The sequence below is a fragment of the Cydia fagiglandana genome, chromosome 2, assembly GCF_963556715.1.
Source record: "Cydia fagiglandana chromosome 2, ilCydFagi1.1, whole genome shotgun sequence".
NCBI classification, from domain to species: domain Eukaryota; kingdom Metazoa; phylum Arthropoda; class Insecta; order Lepidoptera; family Tortricidae; genus Cydia; species Cydia fagiglandana.
Window position 1 is genome coordinate 22,245,472 of NC_085933.1, and position 12,895 is coordinate 22,258,366.

At 39.1% G+C, this 12,895-nt stretch overlaps 1 protein-coding gene across 1 annotated transcript in view; it reads left to right on the forward strand.

Annotated features, from left to right (window-relative positions):
- Positions 1–12,895, forward strand: part of LOC134678714 (protein Wnt-2) — a 53,398-nt gene that overhangs the window by 32,786 nt on the left and 7,717 nt on the right. The window contains exons 2-4 of the mRNA XM_063537377.1: positions 4,088–4,216; positions 5,325–5,422; positions 12,736–12,847. Of these exons, the coding sequence (XP_063393447.1) occupies positions 4,167–4,216; positions 5,325–5,422; positions 12,736–12,847 (260 nt within the window). The 5' untranslated portion in view covers positions 4,088–4,166. The remainder of the gene's footprint in view (positions 1–4,087; positions 4,217–5,324; positions 5,423–12,735; positions 12,848–12,895) is intronic.

Sequence of the window (12,895 nt, forward strand, 5' to 3'; positions counted from 1 at the left end):
GACTTTACGAATAAAACGTACCTAAGGTCAATGTGGTTAATTGCGTCATAGGTACTATTCCGTCCACTAGCGTTTTTCTCGAACAACGAACAACATTGATAATTTCGTCGACGCAGCAGTGATTGCTTTTAGTTTCAGCAATATTAAGCAGATGGTTTTTTTATACGATTGAAATCAAAGAAATATACGCTTGTGGACGGAATTAGCCATATTAACCTTATCTAGCAAGAAAAATGCATGTGGGATTTAATTTAAGAAAAGTTAAATATGAAAACCCGTGCATTAACAAAGAAACTGTGACACAAGCGCAGAATTAAGTTTCAAAAGTGATAATCACATCATATACAGGTTGTTACTGACCATCGGGCTTTAAATCCAGGGCTCGATTCTACTCGCTAAACTGAGCTACTTTTATAATGGCACCAACCCCGAAATCCCGAATTTTTTTTTTACGTATTCATACATTTTGTCTTATCAGATGTCGACGTTTTCTATGGAAAAGCCTTCCCCGATTTTAGGGGTGGTCCCATAGTAAAAGTAGCTCAGTTTAGCGAGTAAAATTAAGCCCTGGAATTAAAGCCCCATGGGCGGACACATACTGTATAACAAGTAAGTCAAACTCTTACTCAATAATATTATTTCTACAACTTCGCGCGTTACTCGCGCGTCGGCATCCAAAATATTGACCCAACGTCAATATGAGCACCGGTATTATATAAAAAACATACAACATAAGTTTACTTGTATTATTACAGTTCACAACATAAATTACTATGGTATACAAACTTTTTGTTCGGGTAACGGGTGCTGGCACATCGTTGTGACATTGAGAATTGCATTGACTGTTGGTTTTTTTTTCAAGTATTATGACAATAGTTGTTGAGTTGCGTCCAGAAGCGGTATCATGGTCGCATGTTCATCACCTGTCATGCCTTGCGTCACTTTTGCACTTACATATTTGTTGGAACGTGACAGGCATGGTGACAAATGTTAAAGAGTCACCATCTTAGCCCTACAGAATTGGTAAATGCGCCACGGAAGTGCACGTTTACAAAATACTCGCTAATCGCTCGCGTGTTTTTTTGTTTACACTATATTGCACAGTAAATGTTGTATAAAAGGCGAACTTAATGCCTGAAGGCATTCTTTACCAGTTAACCCTTGCGCCAATCAGAGATCAAGCATGAAAAGGTGCGGGAAACCTAACATTTCCAGGGTACAATTAGGTAATTAGGTAATTATTATAATTACATTGATGATTGAAGACATTGGATAGTTTTAGAACTTGGCCAATTTTTTACACTTACAATTTTCTTTCATAATTTTGCAATTGAGTTTAACACAATACAACCAGAAAACGCAGATTCTATTAGTGATTATTACCCACAGAAGAATCGCACACGGCTTTAAGTCCGAATTTGTAGGTACATATTCTCAAAAATTCAAAACACTGGTAAACGAAATATCCACAAATTTCATACCTAATAATTACATGTAACAAACAGAAATAAGTCGCGAGGCTCTTTCTGACTACACGTTGAACGATCCTTAACAAATCTAGATCAAATTTATAAATTACAATCCGAATAAGCCTCAATACTTTCAGGACCAGCTAATTTCTAATTCACCCGACTGCCAAAAGGAGGGTTATGTTTTTCTGACCCAGCGGCGACAGTGTTGCGTGTAGGCGTCGTCGAGGCCACGTTAATCGGTCCGTCATTACCGCCTCCGTATTAACGAAGCTTTCTGCTTGAGAAATCTTACCAGCCGCTTTCGTACTTTGACAATTTCTCCTTGATTTGATGTCCAATGACAATTGAAACGACAATTTCTCGTAAGGTGCATGAGAGGCTGATTTAACGGCGCGCGAACTCGCATGCGATTTTAGTTACATTGCGGACTGTTGGTTACGTCCATCATCCGACCGATCAAAACCCGTAAAGTAATGAAACTCGCACGCGAGTTCTCGCAGCGTCTAAATGAGCCCTTAAAGCGGGATAATTTTGGAAGAAAATGTGTACTAAACTGAAAGTAGAAACAGTAAGACTTGCCCAGGACTGGGATAAGTGGCGTACACGAAGAGAGGCCTATGCTCGGTAGTGGGCGACCGAAGGCTAAAATGATGATGATGATGCGAAACAGTAAGGAAGAAACCTTGGCAAACATTGCAATAATTTAAGTGTTGCTAAAGTATAAAGTGATTCTGGTTTAGTAGATATTCGCGATTTTCTAAACTACCCCGCTTTCCAAGTTATCCCAATACACCTTAGTTTATTATGTACGTACGTATACGAGTATAAGATATATGTATATGTTGGATGTTTTTTCAAACCTCAGCAATACCTAGCAAGGTGGAGGCTTGGGCAGGATGAGGTCCTGCCCAAGCATATTAAAGGAAATTACGGAGTTTTCCCAATGTTCTCAATTCTTTTTCAGAAGTTCTGGACAGAAACCACATAATATAATGTTCTTTATAGAGGACACTGAGCAAAACGAAGTAGTAGACTCAGTAGGCATAGGTACTCTTGGAGTATGCCTATAGGTGAATTCTAATGTGCTTATAATGTCAAATCACGTCGAGTATTTTTAACGTCTGAATGCTTCTTTAGCCAGTTGGAGGATGTGTGAATTAGTGTCTGTTCTGCAAAGGAGGGTGACGCCTTAAGTTGGCTGCGAACACAGACATTTTTATCATCATATGGGACGTACATATGTGATAAATACACAAATATACACGGTGGGTAAAAAATGACTGCATTCCCTTTGCTAGAGAGGTTTTGGGATTATACTGAGCAACTTTTACTATGCCACCAACCCTGTAATCGCGAAAAATAAATTTACCCTCCCATAGAAAATGGACCAGCCAAAATGTATGAAACAGACAATATTTTTTCGCGATATATTATTTATATATCTCTCAAACGACTCTGACGATTTCGATGTTTGTTATATAGCTAGGTCTTATCTCAGGGAAAACACGTATTTATGAGTTTTTATATGTTTTCCGAGCTAAGCTCATCTCCAAGATATTAGAAGAATATTTGAGGAAATTGAGTCAGGTTCCACGTTTTCTCAACTCAAAAAATATTTTCAGAAAAAAAACAATTGCAAGCTTCGAAGTACCAGTCCAAGTATTTTATAAATTATTATTATTATTTTTTAAATTACTTTACGTTCTACAATCAACATACAACCCACGTATGAAAAATCAATATAAGATAAGTTATTAATAATATAGCTATGTAATTTAGTCCCGTCCATCTTATGGCGTTTTAATTAATAAAGCAATGATACTTTCTAAACATTTGCTTGATTGCGGCCATATTTCAGTTTTTAATGTTTGCTACCGGCGCTTCGTTGTGAAATAATGAATTTTTAACTATGTAATGAATTTCATCGTAGCTTTAAATCATATTTAGGTCGATATCTCATCTCTAGATGTATAACATATGATACTCTTCATCTCCGGTTTTTTAAGACTTTTCAACCGCCTTTTAAGGTTCCGTCACACAGGCGCGTTTTCCGGGCGGGGCGTGAGCGTTTTATATGTAAAAGCGGTGCGCCGCCTGGAAATCGTGCCTGTGTGACGAAGCCCTTATACAAAAATTACAAACCTCTTAAGTAAGGCGATGACGTATTCGATAAATTTTGACTTTAGCAATCTTCACGCACAAAATCGAAACGTTCATAAGATAAGACAAGAGCTCAGAGTTTCTCATGGTTGTCTTCCTCGCATTATCCCGGCCTTTGTCACGGCTCGTGGGAGCCTGGGGTCCACTTGGCAAGTAATCCCGAGATGACATAGGCACTAGCTTTTACGAAAGCGACTGCCATCTGACCTTCCAAGGATAAACTAGACCTTATTGGAATTAGTCCGGTTTCCTCACGATGTTTTCCTTCACCAAAAAGCGACTGGTAATTATCAAATGACATTTCGTACATTAAGTTCCGAAAAAGTCATTGGTACAAGCCGGGGTTTGAACCCGCGACCTCCGGGTTGAAAGTCGCATGCGACCAGGCCACCAGCGCTAGCCTGGAGTTTCTAATTATGAAAATTATATGAATGACGTTGCAATCTTGTCCACAGCAGCAGCAGGAGCGGCGTATCACTGGGCGCGCACCTCGTGTGCGCACGCGTCGCCGGCCTCACCGACAAGCAGCGCAACATGTGCCGCGCCACGCCCGCTGCCATTGCTGCCGTTGGGGACGGCCTCAGGTACTATGACACTCAGGTACTCTTACAGGCCTCGGGTACTCTATCAGCCCTCACCGACAAGCAGCGCAACATGTACCGCGCCACGCCCGCCACCATTGCTGCCGTTGGGGACGGCCTCAGGTACTATCACACTCAGGTACTCTTACAGGCCTCGGGTACTCTCTCAGCCCTCAAGGACAAAGCGCTATATGTGCCGCGCCGCAGCCATCGCCGCCGTTGGGAACGGCGTCAGGTAGTGTCACACTCAAGTACCTGCTGAGACAGGCCTCACTGACAAGCAGCGCAATATGTGCCGCGCCACACCCGCTGCTATTGCTGCCGTTGGGGACGGCCTAAGGTACTGTCACGCTCGGGTACCTACTGATACAGCCCTCAGTCACTGCCATAGGCCTGACGGACAAGCAACGCAACGTGTGCCGCGTCACGCCTGCTGCCATCTCAGGTAATGTCATACTCAGGTACTGTCACGCTCAGGTGCTGTCACGCTAAGGTACGCTCACAGGCCTCGCCGACCAGCAGCGCAACATGTTCCGCGCCACACCTGCTGTCATCGCTGTCGTTGGGGATGGCCTCAAGTAATTTCATACTCAGACTCTACTATGACACAGGCATCAGTCTTTGTCACAGGCCCAATACTGCCTTGCTGTCACGAAACCTGATTGAGTGGCACAAAGTCTTCGTCTTGAACATTCAAACTTTGCTTATAAACCTACAGCAAATACACATGCGACTTACATAGTTGAGGTATAAAATGGCTGTCTCAGCAGTTACCCCAAACAGAATTTCAAATGTGGCGCCTAACTTCAAACTCGGGTAAATCCATAGGATCCTCTCAGCAAATATCTTCCCTATTACCTTAATACCAAAATGGCATATTCTGACAGATGGATTTACCCGAGTTTGAAGTTAAGCGACTCAAACTCTGATCCGACTTGTGGAAGTGTTAAGATTTTAGCAGCCAATGCACACACACACATACACACACACACACACACACACACACACACACACACACACACACACATACACACACACACACACACACACACACACAGTGTAACTTGTGTTGCACCTTATGATAATTTCCTTAAGGTCTATTTTCTCACAGGATGGCATATGCAGAGTGCCGGCAGCAGCTCTCGGGCCACAGGTGGAACTGCTCGGGAGTGGGCGACGGCAACGATTTCGGACACGTCATGCCTTTAGGTTCGTGTCCATTTGTCCAACCATTTACATCTTAATATTCTCTGCTAAATATTAACTAGCATAAGTACCTACATCTCGTGTTGATTTATATGAATCAATGTCTACGGTAAATTAACTAAATTTTAAATAAAATAATCACCCGAAGTATAAGATGCACTGTGACTATCTAGGGAACTTCAAGAACGAGAAAACACGATTTTGTGCTTACGTCTGCTAGGTAATAATCATTTCTCAAAGAGAACGATGATGACATTAATATTAGCGCTAAGAGTTAAGACTGATTCTACCCCCATACATATATGTTTACATAGGGTTTGCACGACGGATCCGAAATGTATGGGAAGATCCGCGGATCCGGATCCAGATCCGGATAATTTCATACATTTCGGATCCGGATTGCAAACCCTATGTTTACATCACCAACACCAAATGCCTACCTATACATATACATAGATCAAATATTGCTAAAATAGAAGAGTCCTACAAGTTCTATAATAGGATAGATCCAACTTCATTCATGATCTAATTCTGATATAAAATCAAAATAGTAACTACAGTCATATTAAATTATAACATATCCTAACATTATGCCATCCTAATAATAAATTACGATTGTCATATGTTAATACAACATAAATGACTATGTCAATGACTAAAACAATAAAACGATACGACGATCATTGAACAATAAAGATCTCCGTTCGTGACTTCGACTTGATCGTCCTGGGTATGGCGTAATGCTAAGGCGGAAGCGTTATTACTATGCTGTGATCTACGATCACACTGTGTGGATACACTGATTCAGCAAAATGGCACTGCCTAAGCTGAAGAGATAACTTTATATAAATAATAGTGTCTATAGTCTATATTATAGGTATGTAAACAGGCTATAAAGGATTTTTCAAATCGTCTTTTCAGCCAGTCAAAGTCTTGACTGAGCGAACAGTCGTAGAAGTTGTAACCGCTATGTTATGTACCTACTTATATATTTAAATATTATAATGTTCCTGTACTGTCTATGTACTTAAGTATATGTTTAACTAGGAAATCTATTGCTAACAGACGTATGAGATAGAAGCTTTTGATTTGTTTTATAATTGTTAGCATTTTCATTCTTATTTAATAAAAGTTAAAACTAAATTTAGAAAATTTTCATTTATAATGAACTTAATAAGGATGCAGTAGGATAACTTCACCAATTTTAATGTTCAAATAAATAAAATAAATTATTTCAGTAAATCGCTGCAAGGTTTAACTTGCACCAAATTATTAATGCGCGATCAGACATAATTCAAATAGTTTAGTAAGATAATATCTAACTAAGTTTATTAAGGCATTGTCATTAATTCATTATGTTTACACAGATCTCTACATTTTCATTTGACAGCTCTAATAATTCATTATCATATTAATATTTAATTAAATGTTTTGATTGACTTACATACCCCGGTCTGCGTCTCTGACCACCAAAGAGATGCACCAGAGAGTGGATCAGCTACACTCTAATAACACGAGTTAAAAATTGCCTACAGTCGCTGTGGCCGAAATCGGTCAGGAGAGCGTCATCATCATCATCACCCCGGTCTGACTGATGTATTGTGGTTTGACGTTTAAAAAACGCGAGGACAAAAGTGAAAAGAGTCGATGTCGACAAAATTACGACGTAAGAAATTAAGAATCTCGTGAAAGCCTCTCGGCGGAAAGGACAAATCCAGCATGTACCTAGACTTGCACGAGATTACCACCATGTGGGATGTTGACTCGACGATCATTGTTCCGATAGTCGTGTCAGCGAACGGTCTCATAGCGAAGAGTCTCGACCAACACCTAGAGACTCGCTAGGCATGGTATAATATTATACTCCGCCTGGTACTCTCTTCCCGTCTTTTCTAGGTCACCTGACTGACACAAGCCTACGTCATCATGCGACAGCGCTATATGATAATATGCGATAGCGCTATATATAGCGGCCATGTTATTGTGACGTAGGCCTGTGTCACTCTGGGAAGAGAAGACCATTTATTAGACTATGCGCTGGGTGGTTAGATCAAGGGTCAGATGCAGAAGGTGGTAATTTTGGACATGGCGTGGATAAATAGTCCGCCGGTTCCTCTCTCTGCAGCCCTGACCATCGGCAGCTTGACCTTACCCCGCTGCTGGCGGCACTCTAGGTTAGGTTTTTTATAATATGTTCATATAAAGATAAATAAGAGGAAGGCCCAGGCTCACATATCTCAGCCAAATGAAAGAAAGAGTTTCTGTCGTGTCGTACGAGGGAGTTAAAAGGCTGACCCAGCAAAAAGAAGAGTGGCGATTACTCTACCGACAAGAACATAGCTCTTAAATACTGATGATGATGAAAGATTAATATATATATATATAAAGCGCAAGCGCAGCGTAGGACGTCCACCCACAAGATGGACAAACGACTTTGTTAAGGCCGCCGGAAGACGCTGGATGCAGGTCGCTTCCAACCGGTACGAATGGAGGTCCAAGGGGGAGGCCTATGTTAAGCAGTGGACGTCTTATGGCTAAGATGATGATAATGATATATATATTATTAAAATAAAATTACAATGACTTTATTGTTGTTTAATATTATTTTTGCGCTTGCTTTTCCTGTTACACGTATAGCCACCAAGCATTGACATTTATCGAGGTTCAGGGTTCATTTAGAAGAAAGAAATTGTATATTTTATTTATCTTAACTGTACGTTCTATCCGCTATAGTTTCCATAACTCCCATCCTGTTCTTAAGGCAGTCTCGTAATTAAATTCTACGTAATCTTTAACAGATAAATCTTAAGCTCTATTTTTGCTCAACTTACAAAATTGTCATAACCCCTGCTAGATGCTGAACAGATTTCAAACTTTATTTCTTATTTCATAAAGTTGACTGTCGAATAAGTTTTGTGGGTAGATAGGAGTTTATATTTCAATAACAGGTAGTGATAATCTCGTTTCCAGAAACATAATTCTTTCGAACCCGATCGATACTTTACTATTTATTTATTAAGACTAGTTTATTTAAAATCAGTGGTCCATACAAATACAAAGTTTCAGCGTGATAAGGATTCAAGTTAAAGGTAGCGAGGAACTAGAAACAAAGCTCAATATCTGGGAGACCGAACTTTGCTCGGAAAATATATAAAAACTCTAAAATGCGCGTTTTCCAGATATAAGACCTAGATCGATTTATCGCCACCGAAAACCCCCATACAGCAAATTTCGAAATCGTTAGAGCCGTTTCCGAGATCCCAGAAAGCAATCATGAAATTAATGTTACCATTCTTTTGATACGAAAAAAAGTGAATGGGTTTTAAAGGATCGGAGGAACGGATCTTCCGGAGCTTCGTTTTCTATGTAAAGCACCACGTGATCACTGATCACCGAACAGACGTCATAGAAAACGCCGGACGCCTCAGCCCGGGCCCGGCCCGGTCTAGCGTGAGTCATCCTTAACGTCTAAGTGTCATAGGAATAGTAGGAGGTATCCGTTGACTATAATACTTTTTTTATATCTACATATATATTTTTTTATTTACTTGTTACCTGTGTATGGCAGCCGGCATAACAGCCGTGGCCGGATAAAAAGCTCAGTACCAGGCAAATAAACGACAGCCGTCTCACTCCCACGCCGTGATTTATACGCCGGGACTAATTGACGGGCCGCGTCAATACGACTATGTCTGTCTAAAGGACCCTGGTTTATAAGCCTACAAGTTAAAGTTTTACAAGTCTAAAAATACGTCGCTAAAAGCCTTCATTTGTTAAGGGGAAAGAGGACGGCCGCTTCTCCATACAAACGTCACCCCATTTTTCTCTCTGGATATTAACATTTTTGAAAATATTTTAAACATTTTAATCTAAAATAATAAGGAATTATCCTTATTAGAACCAGATCATAATAAAATTAACCAAAACTTCTCTAATCTAATTCCAATACATCAAACTCTCATTCCAAAACGATTTCATAGCTTTATAACTTCAAATTGAAATGCATAAATGCTTCAAAATAAGTGTGACGTAAAACAATTAACTACAGTTACCAAAATCAAAACGACTGGCAGGCCAATTCGAGTTTTAGTTATTCGATCTGAGCGGCTACCACGAAAACCGAAATTCGCAAATTGCGGGGATCTTTCTCTTTTACTCCAATGAAGGCGTAATTAGAGTGACAGAGAAAAATCGCCGCAATTTACGAACTTCGATTTTCGCGGTTATAGCCCTGTTTCCAATATGATACTGATATTTCAGTGTCAAAAGCATAAAGGTGACAGTCCATTTCCAACGACAGCTGCACTACTGTTCATTTTACTATGGAAATTGACAATGACAGCTACGCGTTCAGTACCGCTAGTGCAGCTGCGGTTAGAAATGGAATGTTACCATAAAAGTAACAATCCTTCAACCAAAAACATCACTATTGACACTGAGAGATCGGTATCATATCGGAAACCGATCGAATTACTAAAACTCGAATTGGCCTATAGGTATGGTATGTGCAAGATTCCGTAAGTTTATTTGTATGAGCGTATTGTGCACTTCCAAGACCCGTGGAGTGTCAATTAAGTTTTTATTTATTTATTATTTATAGCGGCGGGCGTTAATTGGCCGTTTGTTTACGTTGCTCGTTTGTTTACATTTATATGACGGGTGCGGTCTGATACGGTCATAAATGTAGGAGCGTGTTAATTTGAGGTTTTCTTTTTTTTATGTGGAAGTTTATGAAGCAAGGCTTCTTTACTAAATTTTAATTTGTTTTAGACCTTTATTTTGGTTTATTAAGTATTTACAAGTTCCGATAAAGTTTATTGCTAACAGACTTCCAAAAAAATTGTTCTTAATGTTTAAATGTTATCTTTTGAAACTCAATTCCAATCAAATTTATTTGATTTGTTCTAATTTTAGTGATACAGTATTCTGAGTCATACTTATGAAGTTATCACGGCACAGACAGTATATTTTCAAGTAAAGTAATATCTCCTTGGAAAATGATATACCATGCCTAAACGAATATTAGGTAGGTACACCCATATTTTTACCGTTGACTGTACAGTCAACGGTAAAAATATGGGTGTACAAATCATTTCAAAAATATGTCCCATAACATAACTCTTATGTCAGTGAATTAAGAACTATGGGACATATTTTTGAGTAAGTTGTCTACACCCATATTTTTACCGTTGACTGTACCTACATTTTCGCGTGGTCTTATTAGATACTATTTCAGTTTCAGCTGGCTGTTTTTTTATGTTGTCCAAATGTTTCATTATAGCTATTCCTAAAATTCAAACACCATAAAAAATCGAACTATACGTACACCTCTCCTAGAGTTTGCTATACAAAAGACACATACATACTACATACCTATACACTGCGGAGATTTAGGCATTGCCCAAATGAATCGGTTCATAAATCAGAAAACGGTCAAAATCTAATTTTTATCTGTTGGTTTTAGAACTACTGTGTTTCACCACCACATTCTATATGTTACTTACAGAAATACGTTGAACTTATCTTATCTTATCTTATCTTGTTTTATTTTAATAAACCTTAGTACCCAATACATTATACATCACATGCCTAAGTATCACCTCTCACTAGATTACTATTCATGTCCATTCTTACCATTGCAAATCATCGATTACTCAAAACCTTTTACATCAAAGTAGGGAATAGACGGGTCTATCTGACTGGACTAATTGACGCATTAGCCTGTCCAGAGCTTCTACTTGTCAGCGGGAGATAGCGTTAGGGCCCTTACACACAGTCTTGTCTGGAAAATTCCCTGCGGTTCTGCTATTTCAATGAGGTCGATTGTAGTGAACTAATTAACGTATTAGGCTGTCCGCTGCTTTTACTTGTCAGCGAGAGATAGCGGGATATGGCAGTATGTACTGGCATTTTGCCTGCGACTCTTCAGCGATTTTAATGAGTTAGAAGAATTCTATATCTCAGTGGAGTACCCTTACTCTAAACACACTGGTGGCGTATTTAATCGCGGTTCTTCAGGAAATTGTACCAGTCGACAGTTCTTTTGATGTGGACTTATTAACGTGGCAATCCTAGTTAGTAGAAGATAGTGTTTGGAATTCAACAGCCAATCAAAAACTCGAACGTAAAAGTCCCTTTAAGTTGACAGAAAAAGTATATATGTACAATTACATACCTATTATAATGTTCATCATATCTCGGTCGCGAGATGCCCGTAATATTCAATCCAATCGGGTTCTAGTCAATAATCTAGGCCCTATACACTTCGACCCATAGGGAGCATTACCTTGTTAAAAAAGTAGACTATTACGTTGTAGTAGCTTCTAATAAAATTGTAAAACAATATTTTTATTAATACCTGTCTTTGCTAACATATCTCCTAAATCTCCTCTTAATTCTCATCGTAACATAAAATAATTCTAAAGAAAGCTGAAGTTTCCTCGTAGCGGTCCTAACTTAAAGCAGCGAGTTATACGAGCTTATTGACGCGTCAACGCACAAGATAGTCTGAAACAGCTCTTATCTCTAATGTTATTCAGTCAGAGGCTACATTTCAATCAACTGCCAGCTGCGGGCCCGAATGTAAATATTATTGTGAAATTATGCCATCGTGCGGATAAACATTTATAAAACAAACATTTGCGCCTAATCTACAGACTTAAGTGTTAGCACTTGGAATCGCATTCGACCGTTTAATTGCATTATTCAATTAACGTTTTTATTCTATTTTTAAGAAGTTAAAACTTACCGTAGTAGTAAATTTAATTTTATCACATGTACGTACGTGGAGCTTAAAATTTATGGGAACTTAATAACTACTTAAGTAGGTACTAATTATATTATTTTATCTACTCCCGTACTTTTATTTGTCTTTTAAAGGGTTGTGCACATACCTTTAAACCCCTATCTTGTAGTTGTCTATTCCCAAAAAAAGTATTTGTGCATACACGCAGTATCTTTTTGGCACTTTTACGATACTTCGTGTAATCACCACTTAAATGAAATACATTGTTGCCAACCTAATTTTAATTGTCATCTTTGACAGATGAGTGAACCATAGACAATATAGACATGTTTTTTTTATTTAATTCATTATATAAAAAAAATTGTGACGTTAATTAAAACCAAAATAGATATTACTTTGGTAATCCGCGAAAAGATAACGTGCTAGTCAATCAGTGCTAACCCGTTATACTTACTTGCTTATTTTTTTCATGCAATTAATGCTCCCACCCTCCCACAGCAATTAGTGAATAAAATCACCGCACCGCAAAAATAAATACGCAAATAAATATAACTGCAACATTTGTTTGCAGCTACTAAGGAGGCCGCCTTCACGTACGCCATAACATCGGCTGGCGTCACGCATGCGCTTAGCGCGGCGTGCGCGCGCGGCGACCTGCCTGCATGCGGCTGCGCAGCTAACAGGTAAGGACCAAAGCTGTACTTATTCGATGTACTCGGAGGTACAGTCAG